This window comes from Hetaerina americana, unplaced genomic scaffold, assembly GCF_022747635.1.
Source record: "Hetaerina americana unplaced genomic scaffold, ioHetAmer1.1.p SCAF_80, whole genome shotgun sequence".
Classification (NCBI taxonomy): Eukaryota; Metazoa; Arthropoda; class Insecta; order Odonata; family Calopterygidae; genus Hetaerina; species Hetaerina americana.
The window spans coordinates 1,671,923-1,694,280 of record NW_027287428.1 but is presented as its reverse complement, the minus strand read 5'-3'; the positions used below and the strand labels follow the sequence as shown (position 1 = coordinate 1,694,280).

At 36.6% G+C, this 22,358-nt stretch overlaps 2 protein-coding genes across 5 annotated transcripts; one reads left to right on the top strand and one right to left on the bottom strand.

Moving 5' to 3' along the window:
* Positions 1 to 2,126: 2,126 nt before the first annotated feature.
* Positions 2,127 to 9,318, top strand: agt (O-6-alkylguanine-DNA alkyltransferase). Of its 4 annotated transcripts, none has more exons than XM_071597152.1 (4): positions 2,127 to 2,559; positions 2,748 to 2,905; positions 2,987 to 3,085; positions 8,423 to 9,318. In XM_071597152.1, exons 1-4 carry the CDS (start codon positions 2,414 to 2,416, stop codon positions 8,455 to 8,457), a joined length of 438 nt encoding a protein of 145 aa, XP_071453253.1. In that variant the 5' UTR covers positions 2,127 to 2,413; the 3' UTR covers positions 8,458 to 9,318. The 4 variants fall into 4 exon arrangements, with proteins under 4 accessions (XP_071453253.1, XP_071453252.1, XP_071453251.1 ...); XM_071597151.1 differs by lacking the exon at positions 8,423 to 9,318 and adding an exon at positions 3,158 to 3,521 and having other exon boundaries at positions 2,856 to 2,905; XM_071597150.1 differs by lacking the exon at positions 8,423 to 9,318 and adding an exon at positions 3,158 to 3,521.
* Positions 8,529 to 22,115, bottom strand: LOC139698272 (ionotropic receptor 75a-like). Its single transcript, XM_071597148.1, has 12 exons — positions 22,055 to 22,115; positions 20,380 to 20,564; positions 18,528 to 18,724; positions 16,966 to 16,984; positions 16,713 to 16,828; positions 16,442 to 16,609; positions 11,624 to 11,880; positions 10,868 to 11,076; positions 10,657 to 10,779; positions 9,768 to 9,916; positions 8,576 to 8,641; positions 8,529 to 8,535 (listed from the first exon to the last, which is right to left on the bottom strand). Exons 1-12 carry the CDS (start codon positions 22,113 to 22,115, stop codon positions 8,529 to 8,531), a joined length of 1,557 nt encoding a protein of 518 aa, XP_071453249.1.
* Positions 22,116 to 22,358: the final 243 nt, after the last annotated feature.

Here is a 22,358-nt window from a genome sequence, read left to right as displayed (position 1 = left end):
CCTTCATTTCTTTGATTCCACAGAATTAGAATATTATTTTCCTGCAGTACTGATGAAGCCACCTGTTCCTCACATAGTTTTTCATTCATTCGTAAATCATTCCTCCTGATATCAAATTGTCATTAAATAAAAAAAAGTTGTTTCTCTGGAGGAGACCAACTGGAAAAATTGTCCCCTCCCTTTGCGATTGAGGTGGGTGTGAGCCTTTCAAAACTGGCTTTAAATCAACCGGCCACCCTACTTGTTGCTTCGATTGTCTCTTTGCCTTTCCAGCTTTGCCAACGGGACTGGTTCCTCTATCCTGATGTGTGAATTTCACATGCTGTTGAGCTTAGTACTAGGCGAGCTATATCTTCTGGTTGATAAAATTGGTTTAAAGGATAGTAGTATATAGTTGATGAACTCCAAAGGCAGAGGCACTAGCGAGGCATGAAAGTTATGTCTGTTCATCATATGAAGTCATATACCAGTGTACATTTTTTAAAGTGACCCAGTGCTCAATTTAATAATTTATCAAGTGACTTATGCCAGAAAGATGCGCTGTGATAGAATCAGATGGAAAATGAGAGGAGGGGAGTGTGACTGGTGATGATAACCTTAGAAAGGAATATGGGAAAAAGAATATGGTGGAGTGTATGACTGGAAATGAAGAGATTAGTCCTTGTAGATTGGAAATAAAATTTTGTTGTAGTAGTTTCCAGTTTATAAATTTTCTCACCTAAAACCTCTTCTGCTCCATGTAAAATGATGTGGTTTAAGAGGGATTGTAGTCATCCTTAGAAATCTAACCAGGGCAAGACTCCTTTCTCCTAGAGCAGTCTGGGAGCTAGCCATTGGTTTGCACTAACTTCATCCACTTGATTTTCTTCTCTGTGCACTATTTCAGAAGAGATTCCATTATGTTTTTTGCCACCTGCCTAACCAGCCAAGAGAGCACTTGATTTCCTCAATGTCATAGCTACACATTATTGAGAGTTCTCATTTTAGAATAACAGGCTATCTGCTAATCAGATGTGATTAAACCACTCAATAATTCATCTTGTAGAGATTAAATGCTAAAATCCCCTGACTGAAAGAGACACTACGAATCTGTGCCTTCTCACTGTGGGTGTTCGCTGAGTCAACAGTTAACTTAATGAAAAGAGTGACTGCCCTTGAAGTTTCCAATTACCCTTCCTCAAAGCTTATTGCTTTTATTGGAATGACGGCAGAGCACTATGGTTAATATCTACTCGTTACAGCTACATCAATTGCATGGTTCTACTTTTATGCTTAAGGAACAGTGTGGTAAGAGATTATAGAATAAACCAGTTTCGTCCTTTTATATAATAATGAGTATAATTTTCCAGAAGGTTGGCAGCTAGCCAACGGTTTGTACTAACTTCATCCACTCAATTTTCTTCATTGCAATATTTTAGAAGAGATTCTATTATGTTTTTTGCCATTGGCTTAGCCAGCCAAGGGAACACTTGAATTCCTCAATGCTATTATTACATATGCTTGACAGTTAATATTTTAGATTAACAGGCTTTATGCTAATAGGATGCGATTAAACCATTTCTAGAATTTATCGTCAATGTAGACACAATACCTTGTGTTGGGTCGGAACACCTTCATGTAGCCTCTTTATCTACTTTGTCACAATCCTGGTGCATCATTGATAAATTGATTCTTCATTCTATTATGGTGATCTAATCGTCAGGGGGGATTAAATGAGGTCCGATTAACATTTTCTCGGGTTATCTGATGTATAAGAGGCAACATCACCTACGACTCCCCTTGGAACGCGTATAATCAGGAATTCAATCATTTCCTTAATTCAATGCATGCATTTCAAATTTTACATTGTAGAATGCATTAGCTGAAAAAACATTAGATGAAATATATTCCCTGATCGTTTATATGATATACGTAACATATAAAGGCCAACGCACATGTTTATCTTTACTGTGAACATCACCCAAATTATTTACTAATTTAGGGGCTTCGTTTTGTTGATAAAATTTTATAAATAATTGAAAAAAGTTTAACACATGGAACACTGTTTACAACATTCGAAATTGTGACGGAATGTGTGCCATGGCGCAGTAACATGATGCCAGCGACATCTATTAAACAATGATTTAATTACGTCGAAGTTTCACTGTAAAGCAACTTCCTCTTTGAGCGGGTTTCCTAAAGAAAACAGAGTTGAAGGTGTTAACATGGGAGTGGGTTACCCTTAGCATACAGTGTTTACCGCCGGGAAGGAGTCGCAGGCTAGCTCGGTATGGATCACGTTTAGTTAGCTAAGAATTCAACACTCTACAAGTCCGCCACAGATTTACCTGCCTATTAGGTGGTCACGTAGTGCTTTTGAAATGAATAAGGTTACTTATAGGTGTATATACTGGCAAATTTGTTAATTAAAACAATGCCCAACCACCCAAGTTGCTATTTAAGGTCATTTTACATAAACTCTCCAATTGGGAGTATGGTTATTAAGTCGTGTACGCGGGGTCTTCATGCAATATCTCAAAGTGACACGATAGACGATTCAAATTTCGCCGAAGTTAAGGGGTAAGTTCATAAAAGACTTCCTTTTTATCACTATCACTTATCTAGAATAAATATTTAAGGGAAAGTGTCGAACAATATTCATTAAACGTTTAATACCCCGGGATATTAGTTAATCACGTACGTATACTGTTGATTCGCCAATATTTTCCTTGTAATTTATACGTAACCGTGTAGATTTTATCTGACAGGAAATGTCCGACTGTAAAACATGATATGGACCCCAAGAAATTGGAAGTAAGCCATCCTATTATAAGTGATTGTGTTCATTGGCTTTCATTATATTTCATTGATCCCAGCTTGGTTTCAACACTGCAAATGCCCAAGTTGTGCCCTGTTCTAACAACAGGTAATAGTTATTCGATTTATATTTATGTAAACATGATCAAACCATTGTATATTAGTTAATATTTCCCAAATTTTTAAACAGATAAATTTCAAAGCAGAGTTTGGGTAATGCTGGCGCAACAAGTTGGGCCTGGTAAAACCATCTCATATAAAGAATTGGCGGAAGTGGCAAACAACCCTGGTGAGTAATTTGGGATTGAAATAACTGACTTAATCTAAAAAAATCAAATTTACGCATATTCCGTCAATATAGGGGCTGCGCGAGCTGTTGGGTCAGCAATGTCAGCCAATCCTTTTCAAATTGTTGTTCCATGCCATCGGGTTTTACCCAGTAGTGGCAAACTGGGAAAATATGCCTTTGGAAAAAAGAATAAAGTCAAGGCTTGGTTGCTTCACCATGAGGGAGTTTCAGTATTAAATTGAAAAGTCATGATATCACTCCACCTGTTTTTGAAACTTCAGATGTTAAAATTCTTTTATAAATATGTTAAGTCAGGTGCCCGTTTAGTGGTAAACATGCCTATTTGAATGTAATATTTCCTGTCATGCCAAAGAGTTTTGATTTTTTTTCAATCCTCTGTCAGTTACATTGATTAATAAAATATTTGTCAAATAGAGTGTTTTCCAAACTTTTTAATGATTTACCACCTTCCATGTTACAATAATTTCAATGACTGCCTATGTCTAAATTTAAAAGTAATGTGAGGTGGGGAAAATGCTGAAGGGCCATTTCATGTATATCCAACTAATTTGGCAAAATGAAGAGCTCTTACATTTCAAATTTTCTTCAAATGTTTCTGCTTAGGTAAGAGCCGTGGAAATATAATAAAAATATACACATATTTGTGTATATATACACATGCATGCTCACCTAATCAAAACAACTTTTTATTAGTATTCTACCAGTTATAGTTGGTTTTAGATGAACAAGGACAATATGAGAGAACAGTGATGTATTTTCTCGCCTCTCCTGAAAAAGCACAACTTGACCTCTGACACTGCAATAAGCCCATCTTCAATTCTGCATACTTCCTTCCATCCAACATGCCTATCCTAATTCTACCCATTCCATGGTTGACAGACATTTTTCTTTTCTGTCACTTTCCAGTTTTAATCGAAATGTTGTACATCTATCTCTCTTTCGTGTCTCCTTTGGATTTCTCCTAATAAGCCCTCTCCTCTATGATCATGCCTAGCTTTTCCTTCTTTGCTTTTCTTATCTGTTAATACCATCTTTTCCATCCTTCTCCATACCCATTCTTAAAAGCCTCTAATTTATGGCTATCATCTTGCTTTAATGACCAAGTTTCCGCACCATACAAAACCATGCTCCATATCGAAGTTTAAATTAGCTTTTGCTGATGAAGGGACTAGCTCTGAAATATCGGTGAGTGACACAAAATATGTTTACTCTTCTTCCAATGCACAGTGGAGGTTAAGGTGTGATGTGGAGTCATTCGAAAATGACAGAAATTGAGAAAAACATTTGCAAATTTCACTTCATAGATTCTTTTATACTGACTGCTTTCGGTGTACTGCACCATTTTCAAGCAAAGCTTTTGTTTTACGTTGGCATGTACATGTATCTGGCAAAAAAGGGGGGGGCAGAGGGACCAATCAGGGTGAGTGGGATAGGAGTGTTGGAAAATCCCGATGGTGGGGGATGGGATGGTTGGATAACAGGGAAATACTGTGAAGGAATGTGGGAGGGGGGAAGGGAAAGGAGGAATAGACGAATGTGGCTGGTCCAAGGGGTTTTAAAAAATATCGTCTGGATAATACGACTTTGTTGAGCCACTGGGTGAATTTATGGTCGCCCTCCACCTTTGCTAGGACGTCTGCTGCCGACTGGCCATTATCCTCTCTGCTTGCTGAAGAAAGGTATCTTGTAGTGTCTGCTTTGGCTTCAGGTGTGTGGAGAAAGGAGGGGAATTGCCCAGGGGAGGGAGGAAGAGATGGTGGGGCAGCAGTTTCCACAGTCAGGGTAAAAGGCACCGGCCTTTTATTAGGATATCGAGGTGATAACGTTGAGAGGAGGTAGGGAGGGGGGGTGTTGGGTGGTGGAAAGGTGGCCAGTGTAGAAGGGTCAAGGGGTGCATGCCTCTGTGTATTGGCGATCCAAGGAGAAAGTCGATGCCACATTTTGTAACTCTGCTTGCCATTATGACGAGTGAGGGAGCTGGAGTCTCACTACTGGTAAATGTGTTTACTTTAGGAGTTGGAGTTTCATTAGTAATCGGAAGTCTTGTATATATTGTACATATACCTGACCATAGGATCCAGGTTCGATTGCTGGGCATGCCCCTCTGGGCACCTGCAGCTCCACCCAAGCTATGTGATTTTTTTGGGTACCAGATGTTCCTGGGAAACCATAACTGGCACAGGGAAAGGAACTGGTCCCCCTACCTTGATGTTTGAATTTCACATGCTGGCTGGCTTTGTACTGGGTGAACTCTACCATCACCTACCTAACCGATCTTCAGGTTGAATACTGTGTTTATGGTTTATATGTATATATATATATATATATATATATATATATATATATATATATATATATGAACATTATCCCATTCATATGGTCCAAAAATGATATTAGCCAATGGTGATTAGCTGTTCAATTAGCAGAAAAAATGGTATGTGGTAACTTTTAAATGAATAGGATAAGCATATTTATCAGGTAAAAATAATTAACATGACAATGAATGGCAAATTAACATGTATAAAATTGTGGATAAATGGGTGCGGTGGAGAAGAGGGTTAAATGCATGGACTTCTTAGACGAGAAAATATAGACCAACAACTATTTTCATACGAAATAATCTATTAAGGTAAGGTTCTATGGTCCTGCTATGATCTGGTAAAATCAACTGTCAATGATAGGTTTATCAAATGAATTTCCCTTAAAATAATTTCTCTGGAGAAAATAGTGTTGTTGAAGCTTCTCTTCTGACACTCAGCTGATGCCCGTGAATCAATGAAGAAAACAATGCAAAGACTGTTTGTGAAAGATTATTGCACACATTTTTTTCTTATGATTTATTTATCTTTCTATCGCAAAACTTCATGTCAACATGTGAAGACATGGAGAAAAATAACAGTAAATTTTTCAACCAGGCTGAAAGCATAGCGTACGTCATGGATTTTATGTTTTATCTAAGGGAGAGACGGGGTTTCGTGTGTCTTTTGATAGATGTTGAATAAAAAGGTTTGGTGAGTATAAAGTGAGGAAATGTCTACTGCAGCAATCTAATTTGAGGAATAGAATGGGTCGCAATGGTGTCAATTATTGATCATTACTATAGTTTATTAATTTTTCATGGTATATTTTTTATGAAAAAATCAACAATTTTACAAAAGATACATTAATAAATTTTAATCAAATAAAACAGAGTAAAATGAACTCAAATAGGGACCCAAAAGAATGCATACATATTAGGTAAAATACAGAAAAAAAGACAACATTGAGTACACAGGTCACACACATCTCTAGGACTTGAAGGACTGAAGGTAGATCTCTTGTAATAATGAGGAAAATAGTAAAATGTAAAAGGAATAATGTGAATATAATAATATACAGATTGCAGTAAACAGTGAAATTAAAAAGAATGAGGGTATATGGAGAGTATTTGGAAATTTAGTCTTAAGATAAACACTGAGAAAACTCGCTCCCTAGCCTCGAGGATATTCATAATAAAAACAAACATTTCTATTCAAAACTATATATAGAGCCAAACAATCAATTCATATCAAAAGCAAGCTGTTAAAATGTAAAGAAATCAAGAATGGCATGAAATAGTTTACGTAAAACTATTCATTGATTTTGGCATTGTACAAGGTAGAAAGCTGGGTCATCCTAGAAAAAAATGAAGACAAAATTGGAATTTTTCAATGTGCTGGTGCCTATTGAAAATATCCTGGGCAAACAAGCATTGAAGAAGTTTTGAACAGAGTGAAACAAAAGTACCCATTGATAGAAGCAACAGAAAACAGACTAAAAAGGTCAAAGAGGCCCATGATTAGCCATTTAATTTGAAATATTTTATGCGAGGGTTGCTATGTATATAATGAGTCTTGACAACACTGAGTCTTTTAGGCGCCATCTGACGTTTTCATCTGAAAGCTTGATTCTTTTAACGCTAACTTTCTCCAGATTATTATATAGTATAATCATAACTTGTGTTGTTTACAGTGACTCGAAAATTGTGTCTCCGCGAAAAAATGGAGTTAACTCGTGAGCACTTTCGTGCGATGATTATTTACGACTTTGGACGTGGATTATCAAGACAGGAGTGCATCGGTCAACATACTTTTGGCGATGAAGTCCCATCCTTTGCCACTTTGAAACGCTGGTATAACGAATGCCATCGTGGCCGCCGTTCGCTCTGCGACGAAGGTCGTCCAAAATCAATTGTGTCAGAAAACGTTCATGCTGTGCAAGAACTAGTGAAGGAAGATCGTGGTGTGACTTACGGTGAGGTTGAGGCATCCTTGGAGATTAGTATGACGAGCATCAATAAGATATTGCACGAACATTTAGCTGTGAAAAAAGTTGTTCGCATTGGATCCCGCATAATTTGACAATATCTTAAAAAGAGAAGCTGGTGTCAATTGGTGCAAATAAATGCTCAGGAAATTCAATTGTGGTACATCAAAACCACACACCGTACCGTTAGAGCAACGTAGAACCGTGGATTTTGAATGGTACACGTGGATGGAATGGTGGAGTATTTTTTTGCCAGAAGTGCTTGGTTAATACGGAAAACGAAGCTGCAACGAAGGATCATTCTTCATCATGACAATGCAAGCTCTCTCAGATCGGCTGAAACAACTACCTATTTGACCGGCCAAAACGTCGACTTCATGAGTCATCCTCCGTACAGCCCTTATTTAGCACCAAATGGCTTCCTTGTATTCCAGTTTATCATGAAAAATTGCGTGGCCAACGTTGAGATAAGTATTATGTTTGCTTTCAGTGAAGAATAAATCCAATTGTGTGGTCGATTCGGAGGCTGGTTTGATGCATTCCAGCGCATCCCAAATGAGTTTCTGCGTTCATCCATAACTGTGAACGAAATATGGGTACACTACTACACTATAAAGACGAAATAACAATCGGCATATTGGGTGTCTAAAGGTGATCCGGCTCCGAAGAAGGAGAAGACAATGAAATCGACCGACAAGGTGATGGCTACGGTTTTTTGGGATGCATGAGGAATCATCTCCATCGATTGCTTGCAAAAAGGAGAAATGACAAATGCACCGATTATTACACCGATTGAGTGAATAAATCAGGAATTTTTATCAATCGATGCTATATGGAACTTTAATGTGAGATGGGAAGTCTGGATAGTGTTCCATCCTATCTGCAATTAGTGAAGACGCCACGGATGTAGTGAATGTTAAATTAAAGAAAAGCAAGAAACAGTTATTATTTTCCTGCTGGTTTGATTTCACTGTGTATTCATTTAAGTAGATACATTTTTAATTCATGATTCCTGAATGCCTTTTCCTCCAGATCGGGTATCTATGAATGAGGCACTCGAGGATTAAAAGGAACACGGCAGCGATGGCCCCAGCCTGCAGCAGGGAGAAGGAAGAGCGCAGCTCCTCCAGACCGATGCTCACGAACTGTCGCGACGCCGTGTGGTGGGAATTCATGCAGGGCAACAATTTCTGCGGAACCCACTGCTTCCAGGTTCTGTCGAGGACGCCCACTTCCCGTAGGTGGCGCAATCTTAAAAGAATGAAAGTGAGACTGATGATTTATTCGTCATTCTTCCAGTTCCATACTGTAGGTGAATTGACTGCAAAAGTTGTGACGAAAGATATTTTCAACTCATTACATTAAATTTAGATATTATAATCCATGTTTATAAGGGTTACCCTATCATGAGGCCTTCCAGTGAGTTTCGCAATGGTAAAAAAATTGTGCGGTTTGGTATATTACCCGAAAACCACTCAATGCGCATTTCAAAGGCTCAAGTATCGAAGACGATCAGAATAAGAGAAAAAATTCTCGACCAGATTTCGAATTATACGACACGATAAAACAAGGCGCATGACGTACTGTTAAGAGGGAGAAGAAACATTTTCTGGCTAATATATGGTGTCGGGGAGATATATCGGAGCGGAGACCACGGTTAGGCTGGGTTGATAAAGCAGGGGAGGACGCCGTCGCTATTAATTGGATACTCGGTGGGATATGACGAAATTAAATGATGCTATGAAAATGCTGATTATCGATAATTAACTCTTTATGAGATTTTACGCAGAAATAACGGAATTTTTGACCAGTTAGCGTTTGATCTTTATTGCTTTTAGGAATATTTGCAGACTTTTCCAGCGGGACAGCTGGAATCGAACCAGGGTATTTCGCGTGGAAATATTAGCCTATTCACCGTTTGATATGGCAATATAACAGTTTCACCCGATTACATTTTTAAATTTAAAAACCTTTTTTTCTCTTGATATAGCAATACCAAATAAAAATTCAAAGTATTGCGCCGGAAAAACCGGACTTATGTTTTGGCCAGTTTGACCCTACAACCTTCAATTTTGGATGACTAATTTTCTTATCTAAGGGCATTACACTAGTAGTTGTACTTGTTCTGAACGGCTGACGTTTAATCGACGTATAGTACATAAAGATTTACATCGATAGTTCTTGCGCTATTACAAATGAGAAAATACATCGATAAATAGTTATAGACATACAATTTAAATATAACGATGAATCAAATGTATCGATGCATACATCGTTGTCTTCCCTTTAGGATACCCAAGTAGTCTTGATAGATGAAAATAAAATTTTCCTCCCGCATATGGATAGGCATTATTAAAATTTCAAATGGGTAACTTACTTCTGAGATAGAATCTCTTTGTATGGTGAGTCTCGAACTATTGGTAATCCGAGCGTAGGCATGCGAAGAAGCTGGACGTTTCCCAAACCACACTTCTCCTCCTCTGTAAATGTTTCGCTGATTATTTTGTACCCAATGGCATGTTCCACCTGTAATCCAAATAAATAATATTTGAAAGTCTATCTTTCGTCGTGTTTTATTTTCTATTTAACCAGCATGAAATATATACGGAAACGGAATCATTAACCTCGATTGAAAATCAATTATGAATTATTTAAACGTTTTCGATTTTATTTCTGACAATTTATTTATCTGCTGTTGATTTTTTATTTCATTATAATCCTATTTTACAGTATTAATATTCCACCAAAATTTTTGAAGGATAAAATTTTTTCAAGGAAACAGCTAAATGACTCCTAATTGAATAAATCCACTCGTACGTAGATAATGGTAATTTACTGAGTAAAATCAAGCTAAACTTGGTTAAACCAACAATTGGTTTACAAGTCGAAAATTAATCATCCAGATTATAGAAATGAAATTTATTCCGATTCATCAGCAATACAATCATTATATATGTACCTTGAGGATTTAAAAACGTTCCTTCATGAATTGCTCTTTTTCCAAACGAGTCTCTCTACAGGACAAAAAGCACGGAAGAAAATTTAATAGAATAATTGACCAATCAACTACTTCGCATACTTTATTCAATGATGCTATAAATTGAGATTAAAGGTGCTCCGACAACTGCGGGAATATTGGTCCATTCTCTAAGAGAAACACTTTAAAAGACAGTGACCTTCACACCTTAATTTAGTTTACCCATCTATTTGTTCTCCACCGATTTTCAAACTATTAATACATTGTAAATATGTTAATCATAAATTACCTGGAAAGCAAATAGTCCTTTCTTAACCTTCCCCATGCCGTCAATTGCATTGTAGTACGCTCTCTCATGGTTCGGCTCAATTTTTTTGTGATACAGCTCCCTAGTCAATGGATCGGTTGTTTCCTGAATGAAGAAAAAAATATCTCACAGTTAATTGTTGTGCTACCGCTGTTTATTGAGCCCTTTCCTATGCACTACGCTAATCAATTACCCTAAAATACACATGATTGTAAATGGCATCTTCGATGCCTACTTCCAAGGGCGCTTTCAGCAAGTCTGCCAAGGACTGGACCAAATGGGAGGGCGTTTGTAAAAGAGCCACCACGTTAGCTGCATACGAAGTGAAAAGGAACAAGCTTGCCAGCCAGAGAGCCAAGAACGTTGTCCTTGCCGAGAGTGATGAAGGAGGTGAGTCAAACCCTAGAGAAAACAGTCATTCATGTCATTAAATAAATGAACCAGGAACATTAATAAGCATTCACACAGATACCATCAATATTCGAATTATAAGTGTATCTAAGATTCAAAATAAAAAAGCAGAAATTATTTGTGAAATTACGGTTTTTCGTATTATTTGAACGTGAATGGAACCTAATTGAGTTCAGGGACTACTGATGTCAGGAAAAGCTAAAAATGATCAATTTTTTCCATGCCAGTAATAGAAAAGCTTCCGCTATAACGTTAAGCTACATGGCATAATGGCACTTTAATGCATACCCGGGACTTAGGAAGTATCCGTCCAAAATATTTCACATGCGCGATTGAGTTAGCATTCACATAAATATTTAAAGTTCTGACGTAATAGATGACATACACTGCTCATAACTGTAATATTTACGATAAGACAAAGTGAACTCTGTAATTATTTTGGTATTGAATTCAACTTTTAACTAATTAATTTTGGAGTTTGTTTATGTTTTTAAAATTTTTATTATCTAATTTTAATGCCAAGAAAAAAACACTTTACCTTGCTGGCAAGCAGCGCCAACTACCATCATTACAACTTCACCAAAATGGATAGCATCTTTCCTGGATTTGGACTTTCTCCTCTTCCCTCTGCGCTTTTTTCGCTGATACTTCCCTTCGACTTTCATTTCTAGAGTGAGTGCCACCACTGTGATGGCTAACATCAACAAAGCACACAGCCAAACACCGGTACTAAACGGTAGCAGGAAAATATTAGTTATGCTTGCAAGAGATGGCTGCCTAAATAGTATTGATGCCCTGGTAAGGATAGAAAAAAATAACAAGGGGATTACTATTTCGTTGGAGGGGAGACATTTTCTACGAGCAGCTACGACCGCTTCACATGGAAAGTCAATTGATGGTACAGCTACAGCTTATTAGTAGAATGCTCTGTTATATTAGGAAAGTCAGTGCCTACGGAAAACTTTATTGTTATGCATCCGTGCATATGTTTTCGTTTTTAAAAATAAATGAATTTTATAATCGTCCCGAAAACAATTCTTTTATTTTTTTCAAGTCATTCAAAGAATGTATTAACTCTCAATCATTGAACGTATTGACTACGCGTCAACAACTATAATACTTCTATTATTTTGAGTCAGAGGCTGGGCCTTTTGTTAATTGATTAACATTTATAATTATTCTAGGAACTCGAAGCAACAAGAGATAAAATGAGATGGGCTGGTAATATCCGGGTCCATCAATGGGCGCGAATTTAGGATCTTATCGATGGAGGAACGAACAATATAGACTGCTTACGTAGGAAAAATTTTTAATTTATCCTAATTTTGTTTCTTTCAAAATTAATATCATTCTTTATGCTTTAATATTTCACCAGAGAAAGTAATACAATATCTAATAAACTTTAAAGGTTATCAGTAGGGCAGGATTTTTTCTTTTCTAAAAGTCAACGTTTAGTTGGCTTAACTCTTTTAGTGCCTCAATTAGGTTTTATAAAGCGTTAACAGGCTCTCAAAAGGACTTTGAATATGGTATAATGAAAAATACAACATTAATATCAAATATCAATTTATATTCAAGGAAAGTCGAATACCCTAATTGCCAGTCAAAAAAATGAACGGTCCTTTCAAAGAACAAACATATTTTATATACTTATCACTAAAATATCACATTGATTGTTTGCCATATGGAATATTTAAAATATTTAACACCTAAAAAATAAATAATGAAAGATATCCTTATTCACATAAAGATAGACTCGGCACAGTGGATAATGTTTGATAAACTTTCTACTCTAAATAGCCGCAGTGAATCGGTAACCTATTTCTCAAATTTTCTATAGTTGGCCTCACAACGTATTACCAGCAAGTTTTCGCCCGCAAAAATATATTAGATTTTTAAATTTAAATATTTTTTCATTTTGTTAGCCGCAATATAACGATCGATTTCAACCGGGGCGAAATTCGACTAGACCTCATTCGATTGTCTTGTCAATAGGTACATCCGCTGCTGTGCATATAATCTGAAGTCTTGAGTTCTTTCGCAGCACCTTCCCTAGTTTTCCCTCTACCCCCCTTTTCAAAAGACGCTTTCTTGATTGTTTCCATGTCAAATGAAATAAATATTTTCCCAGATAGGTACCCATACCCTACAATTAAGTAACGTCCCTAAAAGGCATGTGCAGTGGGGTACTTCAATGCATGCCAATGAATCTTGAATGAATGAAAGATCATCTTACAACACATTAACGAAAAAGCGACGCAGGTGGCATCATGGGCTAGAAAAATCCTTCTAGGCATGAAGATCATTCTCACGGTAACATTCATTTCCTTTCGCCAATCGGCTATGTCAGATAAAAACAGGCTCAGGTGGTCGGGTGAAGGATATCGGGAAGTTCTTCTCGGAAAACTATTTATAGTTGGTACGCTGAGGAAGACTTTCACGGTGAAGATCAATTAACTTATCTTGGTGTGAAAGAATTCGTCCAATTTACTCTGCTACTAGGCTCAAATCATGACTGAGGCATGCTATATGCTCCATTAGGGGGGTAGCATACCTTCGGAAGCGCCATGAAAGCAATCTTGTGCGACCCCTTGATCATTACCCAAAATCACTTACCGAAAGGGATGATTCCCTTTAAAACTTGTTTCTTTCAAACTGTAATGTCATAATATTTAAATCAAAATACGAATACTACAAACTAATTATTTTCAATAATTTTGCGGTTGACCCGGAAACCGTCCGAAGTTAGGACTATTATAAACACCTTTGAAGGTACTTAAAAATATTCACATTTTCAAGTCTATGGTACTCTAATGAAGATCCCACAACTCCCCATACCGTTAATTAATCATAAGAAAAATTCTTAATTGCGATGAACGAAAAAGTTTTTTAAATCTTATTTTGCCCCACTAATTTATGTCCGTCTGAAACATTTTTGGACATTAGGATAGATTAAAATGGTAGATAAAAAATGTAGTGTCTATTAATTTGCATGCTCATTTAGAACGGTCAAGCTCTCTTCCTTCGAAACGATTTTTCCGCAGCGGATCATGATCCTTTCCTTGGTTGACGCACCAAAAAGTAAAACGGGAGATCTGGGTTGAAATATCGTTTAAGTGATTTTTTCGCAGGCAATGTTCACAAATTTCTATTAATCTACACCCTCGCGTACAGCTTCATACACGAAAAAACTCTCGTCGTTACATTTTCTCCTGGGTTGTCAAGCTGCAAGTATTGCGGAAAAAAGATAATAAAAGCTTCACAAGAAAGTGTTCTATTGTTTTGGGTTGATAAATGAAATATTATTATTATATAGTATATATAGAATAAAGAACCGCAGAAGGTTCCAGAGGGGGAAAGAATGTATAGAGGACCTCGAAAGGTGTTATGAAATTTAACTAAGTTATTGGTTACATACTTAGAATCCAGACGATATAAATTAGAATGATAGTTGAGAGGATGAAGTATAGCAATATAAAAACAGAGTCAGGTAGCAGAAAGTAGCAAGAATGAAATAATGAACTGAGGCGGGAAACTAATAGAGCAAAAGAATCGCGGTGGAAGAAGCGGTGCGAGGATGCGTAAAGTTAACAAAGGAAAGCGCTATCAAGGAAAATACTAACAGGAAAAAAGGAGGAAAATCCTTGTAAATAATAAGTCAGGAAAAGTGTTAATTGAACCAGATAAGATTCTAGAGAGGGAGAAAGAATATATAGAGGACCTAAGTGGTAAAGATAATAGGCCATCAAGCTTAGGCATAGAAAGAGAATATGACGTAGATGAGGATAGCAGGTGTCCAGGCATACTTGATGGCGAGATATAAAGAGCATTAAGGGAATTGTAATCATACGAGGGCGCGTCGCATTAGGCCGTGGAGGTAGACAAAATTCCTGCAAAATTACTTGAAGGTTTAGAATTACGTGGGAGGAAGAAATTTTATGGCCTGATTCGTTTCACTCATGTCGGTGGAATTTGGCCGGGAGATTTCGTCAGATCAATGTTAGTTCCCATCCAAAGGATATGTGAGGTCTATAGAAAAATAAGTTTGATTTTGCAAGTAGCTAATGTGGTTCCCAGTATCATCGATTAGAGAGATAAAGAGCAGGGAAAATGGTTACTTGCGGAATGATTTCAGTTTTGGTTCAGGAAAGCAAGAGGTACGCGTAATGCCATGCCAATTATGATGCGACGAGGTGTCTGAAAGAGGTTCCCATCGACGCATTCTAGGAAGCATACTGAGACTGGCAGAAGCAGTGGCATCGATATCTCGATTCACAAGGGTGGTATTTTGAAGAATTTTAGTGAGTTGTACTTTGATCTCCAATAATATTTTCCCAGTTAATTCCACTTATTTAGGGGCAGACGATGTATGTGGAGGAAATTTAAGAGGCATAGAAAGAACTGGAGATAGAACTGACATTCGGTGGGGAATTGATGAAATCAGTTGGGTTTACGGATGATCAAGCTTTACTTTGTCAGTCAGCCTACAAGGATTGCAAGGAGGGCTACAAGGATTGCTAAGACCATTAGGAAGTTAGTGCGATGGGTATGGGATGAGAATAAATGCAAATAAAACAATTAATATACGGTTTTCGAAAAAGATGTAAGCTATGTTCAATATTAAAAAAGGAGTTCATAATAAAGCAGGGGGAACAATTACCCTATCTCGGAAGTATTTTAGACCAAGGTGGTCATAGTAGTAAGGACGTATGTAAGAAAAAAGTATACATTAGGCGAAGACATTTTCAAAAGGAGGAGAGAAGTTATGACAGGGACGTTGGAAAAGGATGTTTAGAAAAGGCTCCTTAAAACTTTGATATGGAGAGTGTGTTTTTACGTGGCCTTTGAAGCAAGACGATAAGCGTATATTGGAGGTTTTTGAAATGTAGGTATGGAAAAGGATGGAAAAGGTGAAATTGACAGAAAGGAAAACAAACGAGGAAAGGCGGAGAGGAGAGTAGTTTGTTCGGAGAAATATAAAGAAGGCAGGAAAGATAGATACAACATTTGGGTTGGCAATATAGTGATGAAGATTGATATGATAGGCTAGGCATAGACTGATGGGAGAAGGCTAGGGAAGCGAGGAAGAGGTAGGCAAAATAAAGACGTATTGTACATTATGAAGAGAGAGAGGGAGAAAGGAGGCGGAATTGAAGAAGGAATTATAATGGGGTCGGATGTCAGATTGCGTTTTGCTAGCGGAGGCAAGAAAATGTTTCGTTTTATAAGATGATCCATCCAAAACTTACCTTAATACCAATAATAATAATAATGATGTACGACTCCATATACTTGTCAAATTATTACTGCGTTGTTCATATGACTAATTGATTTATAATAATTTGACAATATTTACCTAAACTTGTAGGTTTCTCCAACATAGTCCATGACCAACAATCTGTCCTCTTTAAAAAGCATTCCCGTTGCTCCAAGATCAAGTTCTTGTCGTTGTAATGCCCCAACCAAACCATCAAAAGAGCCATTAGTTTGGTATCCCCAGTTATCAAACTGTTGCAAAATCAGCCTAGAATACGTGTAGAGAATAAAAATAGTATTGTTGCTTTTACTTCGTTTCTCATAAAAACGATATGCTAACAAAATTAAATTTATAAATAGTAACTACTCACTTAAAATTCAGATCCAGCGACATGTGCTCCACAATAATGTAATTAATTTTTGTCCACGTGTCAATGTGCTTCAATTTCAAGTCATGCATTTCAGTAAATAATTGTGGTTTTGTTATCTAAAACAAAATAATGTTTTAAGAAGTTAATTGTATCATGAATTCCTCTTTGACCACATACATTCTTTCCTCTCGGTCAGTTTCCTACGAATTGTCGTAGGCGAACTGAACATGTTTCAACTTGCAACGATTCTCACCTTAGTCAAATCCACGGAGCTTATATCACATACACAATGAAAATTAAGCTTACAAAATAGCATAACATTAATTTTCCACATTAAATTATGCGTATCAAAATGCTCATAAACAGCCATATTGAACGGCCTAGAAGAATTTGCCTGGGTAGAAGTGTTATTAATACAGATTTGTCTCTTGAAATATAAACTAGCACCAAATTTAATCATCGACTGACTGAATTTTCGGACTAAAATTGTTCATTTTGGAGACATTTTTTCTGGCAAGAGAAGAGTGGGAGTGTTTTCGAGCAGCATAAACCGCAAACTACCGTAATTCGCGTGCATGGAATTAAAATAGATCTACTTTTCTTCACTTCAAACTGCTCATCGGGAACGCGAGTATTTCTTACGTGGCTCAACTTACGACCGTTCCCGCAATCAGCGTGGACCCTTGAAAGTTGCTGCGACGCAGACTAGTTGGCTGGAAATCCCTTGGCGAATTGAGTATGAAACATTTGGTATCATTTGTCTGGGTCGAGATTACCTTTAAGGAAATAAATGCAAGGATGATATGACATTGATTTGTGGTTTTCTTATAAATTTGCACGAATAATATCTTGGGAAAAATGAGTTCTTCGAAAATAAGTAATCAGTTATTGGAACGTGAAGACAAAGACATTTTGTTAAGTTCCGCTAATTGCATTATCATTGTGAGGAATAGAAATATACCAGAACAGTGTTTGAAAGCCAAATTTTGACATATTGATTAAATCAAATTTCGCTGAACGAAACAAATTTCTTAGAATTCATTAACTTGAAATTATTTTTTCCAATTCACTTTCACCCGCCCAATATTCCAATTTTATCGACCAATTCTACAATTTTCCGCCCACTTCAGGAAAAAATGCTTGCGAAAAATCCCAAACTCTCAGCCTCTTTAAGTAAATATGTAAATCTATTTCAAAATAAAGCACAATATTGGTTACTTTAATAAAGCATAAGATCAGCAGATAATGGGTGAAAATATGATAGTTATTAAATAATTAACTTGTATCTCTGCCAGAAAGAGAATACACATAATTGTTACCATGCAGTCTACTCAAAATAGTCCGACTAATAAGTTATGTGATTAAGTATAATCTCTATCGCCGGCAACAACGCTAAGTTTGCCATGCTGCTGAATAACGTGAATAACTTACCTCATTCACAGACTCAACAAGGTTGCTAAGGGCTGTCCTTGTGTGGCATTGGGGCACACCCAATAATGGATTATTTTTTTCTATGGATGTAGGTGTCACTATTAGAGAGTCGTTTATCCTGACTCTATATATATCAAAAAAATGTAGTTGGTAGCCAGAGGTCGATTTTCTATAAATAATAATAATAAGAACTTCTTCAAAAATGCATAAATCCGTACAATAACAAGAGATACAGACATTTGAAAAGTATATGTTAACACAGAAAAGACACCAAGTAATTCTTTTTATTTTAAAAATAAATTGAGGTTGAAGTCAAATGAAACTAAATAAAAGAAAATTCCTTATATAGCCAATTGTTTTCAGTTTGAATAAATAAGCTCTTACCTCTTGATTACAAAAGTAACCTCACTGTTAATTAGCATCTGAACATTTGAAAACGTCCGGTTAATTTCCTTAAGGGTAATCTGGTCTAGATTGTACTCGGTTTTGTTCGCTTTCCTTTCATTCCCATTTATCAATGCCAGGTGATCGTGGAGAATCAGCCAGAAGTGCATACTATCAAATACGTTGTACTGGAATGCCTGAAAGAAGACGAGAAGAATCCACGTTGGACCAATCTGTTCGGAAGTAAAACCGTCGTTTCGAAAAGCACTCTGAAGAGTGTAGATCTAGTGTATCCATCTCCGAAGATCGAGGGGTCGAGGGCCCGTATTGACGACACCCTCCAGGCTTCGAAGTACGAAATTTCTCGTGAGGCTGAGCTCCGGAGAGACACTTCTATTTCTGGGAATATCTCGTGTTTTTAAGAACTATAGCGTGTTCCTTCCTTATTATTTCAAATTAATATAACGGATTATTTACGATACATGGGGAATACGTAGTTCTTTAATTTTTTACCCAGCGCTAACAGTCACGACAAAAGAAGAAAGAACAAGACAAATACCTGTCGGGTACTGGTAATAGACTGATAGAATCAGTCACACGGCAAGTGCCACTTGGTTAATATTCACTTACTCTCATTACTTGAATGATGCGTATATGTTCAATACCCCAAGAACCCCAATATTTTTCATTTAAAAAGCAAAATTTAATACTTTAGCCAAATACGCCCAGTGTTCAATGATCTTTATAGATGTTTACGTGTTTAAATGTACGCGTCTTTGTACGAACCTGCAGCTCAATTTATGCATGTAAATGGCTGGGGCCAACCACACGCCCTTGTGGGCTATTGTATAGGTGTCAATTAAAAGGCTGGGCAGAAATAACGTGGCCGCCGTGTCCCATCCGTCGCAGCTCTTCAGGGAGCCACTACTCTAGCCCAGGAACTACAAATCAAGAAAACTTTCTCCTCTCAACTTATAAATGTCCCATCCAAAAAGCCTCAGCATAATGTATATCCCAATCCGTGTAATAATTGAAACATGTTATTACTTCGTAGCAATCGTGGAAAGGCACCACATACATATGATCAGACATTAAAATATGATTCATTATATATGCACCGTGTTATTAGTGATTTCATTAGAATTAATTAAGAGCTTATTTTGATTAATATTGTGTGATTAGAATAAGCATTTTATAAATAAAGCTAGTTACTGCGACTTTGTTCACAAATCACGCTGGATCTACTGTTTCAACCGAAATTTTATCGCCGATTTCTTTTTCTAAAAGAGAAAAATAACAGAAAGCAATTCTTATAAAGTGATCTGGAAACTGATATTCACCATATATTAATTGCATTTAATCACTTAAATGTTATTAATCCATTTTAATGAATTTGTTCAAAACTCGGAAGAAAATATCATTACCTAACTTGAAACATTTAGCCTATTTGTTGTTTCGAGCAGTTAGTCCCCGACCATCCAAATAAGAGGATATCGATTTTAAGTTTTGGCCCAGACGAAAGATAAGAGACGATACGTAAGCGTATTAAATACCATACCATACACCTTCGGTTAAAATACAATTATCGCGAGGATTTTGATTTGCTAGTGAACTGCATCTGAGTGAAATGATACGGATCTTATGTCGATTCATTTATCTTTAAAAATGGATTTTCTATTAGTTGCTCATTATAGTCGTACAATCGGTCTTCGATAGTTAAAAATGATAGAAAACACCAATCCTTTCTTAGACCCTGGAAAAATGAATTTTCAGGTAGCCGAAAATAGTTACAATTGATGATTGTCATTTATTTAATGATTATAAATTCAATCAATACATTTTACGTCCTTACCAAGTCGAGGAGCATTTTGCTATAATGGCAGGTAGTATCGACTAGCATTCCGAGAGACCGCCATTCTCGAACTTCTCCCAATCTCGACAGTGCTCTCAGAGCATTTTCACTTTTCTCTTGGACTTCAACGAAATAGCTCTGGATTCCAGATTTTGAAAGTTCTTTGACAAGTAGGGCAATTTCGTCTAAATCATGAAAAAATACATGCATAATTAGTTTAGATATTGCGCTCAAAGAATTAAATGTGCATTTATTATTTAATGGAAAATAATTTTTGCAATAAAAGAAATATTTGAACGGCACATAGAACTAGTCTGAGGGCACATAGGACTAGCAAAAAATAAAATTTGTTTTACACATTAATTCAGATTACTTGTGTAATACTGTTCGTACTTACCTTTTCCCCAGCAAACAAACCCAGTTATTCTTGAAACCCTTTTTGTTATAAAGTACTCTTTGATCACCTTAATTTCATATCCAGTCTTTTTTTCACAATTATGACGAGCAGCAATTGGCAAAGTAAGTAAAAAAATCATGGTGCAGTAACATGACGCGCGCAGTAACATACCGTGGATGAGATTCTGAGTAAGAAAAAAGCACGCATGGTTTTCACACATTTGAATAAAAGTTGCATGTGTTTGAAAAAATAAATCAAAGCGTTTAGGATGACAAATGAATTCTATAAAATGGTTTCAAGGCTCAACCTGTTATTAATGCGGAGGTTCTAATCAGTTTCCAAAAGGCTTTAAAAAAGCCCTAGTCCCAAGAGTGTAATGCTAATTTTTATATTGAGACGAAGGGTTTTCAATTATTAAACGCCACCATAGGGGTTGTGGAAAATCAGGAGTCGCGGTGAAATGATCAGATTTAATTCACTTTCTCGGCAACTCTGCTTGTAAGTAAAGTGAACCGTAAGGCTGTGCGAGAATATGTCTCTTACTGAAACATGTTTAAGTCTCTCTTTCCCACGACAGCATTTTTGGTAATCAAATACTTATTAGTGAGATTTGGTATTGCGTTGTTGAATAATAACTGTAAGCTCTGGGAAAAGTAGATGTACCTAATTTAAAGGCAAACAGTTTATCTCCTCGAGGAAGATATTTGATGTATCGATTAGGATGGCAACAACCAAGAAGTCTGTACAAACGCACGAATAAGAATATATCATGTATGACTGTATCGTGCACGACAGCACCTGAAAAAGAGAAAGAGATTTGGTAATTTTATTTGCATTGCTTCAAGGAGATCAATTGTGCAAACAACCCTCTTCATTGACCTTTGAATATTTTCAAAGTCCAGCCATAATGTCTGAAGTCACCTATAAATATAGCCATTTTTTCTTGTCTTAAATTGTTTATGCATTATCGAATCAATCAATAATTTTCGTTGCCTATATATGCTTAAAAATTTGCGCCAAAACTGGACGATGGTAATCCCTAGAGTATCCCTAGGTAATTCCTACATTTCCATTTTAATCTGCATTGAATCCCATATGAGAGACATGCACGACCAAAAACCACAGATATTAACCCGAAAGGCACGACAGCGACCTTATTTGCAGTCCAATTTCTTTCCTATACTTTCTTGGTAAATTTTCTTCTTGGCTAATACTTTCAAATTGTAATACCTAAAACCATATTGAAACTTATAAAACAAGAGAGTTTGTTCACATTACCATTATCGATCTGATTCAGCGAATTACGGATGATGTCCTCGGACATATTGGAAGGCGCCATTACCGTATTGTTTCAAAAAATCATCTCCCTTCTCATACGATGATCCATTCAAGAGAACTTCAACCCTATGATATTTTCCAATAGATTGTAGAATTTAAACGCATTTTCACCGACAGCTATACTAAAGAAAAAGTAAAGATAATTAAAGAATTTAAAAAATCCCACTGTACGAAAAACCTAACTATAATGACGAAAATGCTATTTTTATAATAGAAGAGTATATTATTATCGATAAAAAACATT

Coding starts and splice junctions, on each gene's coding strand:
- LOC139698272 (XM_071597148.1), bottom strand. CDS start 22,115: ATGGCGCCTTCCAATATGTCCGAGGACATCATCCGTAATTCGCTGAAT. Junction 11,077..11,623: donor TGGCGCTGCTTGCCAGCAAG/GTAAAGTGTTTT, acceptor TGTTTTCTCTAG/GGTTTGACTCACCTCCTTCA. Junction 9,917..10,656: donor AAGGACTATTTGCTTTCCAG/GTAATTTATGAT, acceptor TTTGGATTACAG/GTGGAACATGCCATTGGGTA.
- agt (XM_071597150.1), top strand. CDS start 2,414: ATGCCCAACCACCCAAGTTGCTATTTAAGGTCATTTTACATAAACTCT. Junction 2,560..2,747: donor AATTTCGCCGAAGTTAAGGG/GTAAGTTCATAA, acceptor TTTATCTGACAG/GAAATGTCCGACTGTAAAAC. Junction 2,906..2,986: donor GTGCCCTGTTCTAACAACAG/GTAATAGTTATT, acceptor ATTTTTAAACAG/ATAAATTTCAAAGCAGAGTT.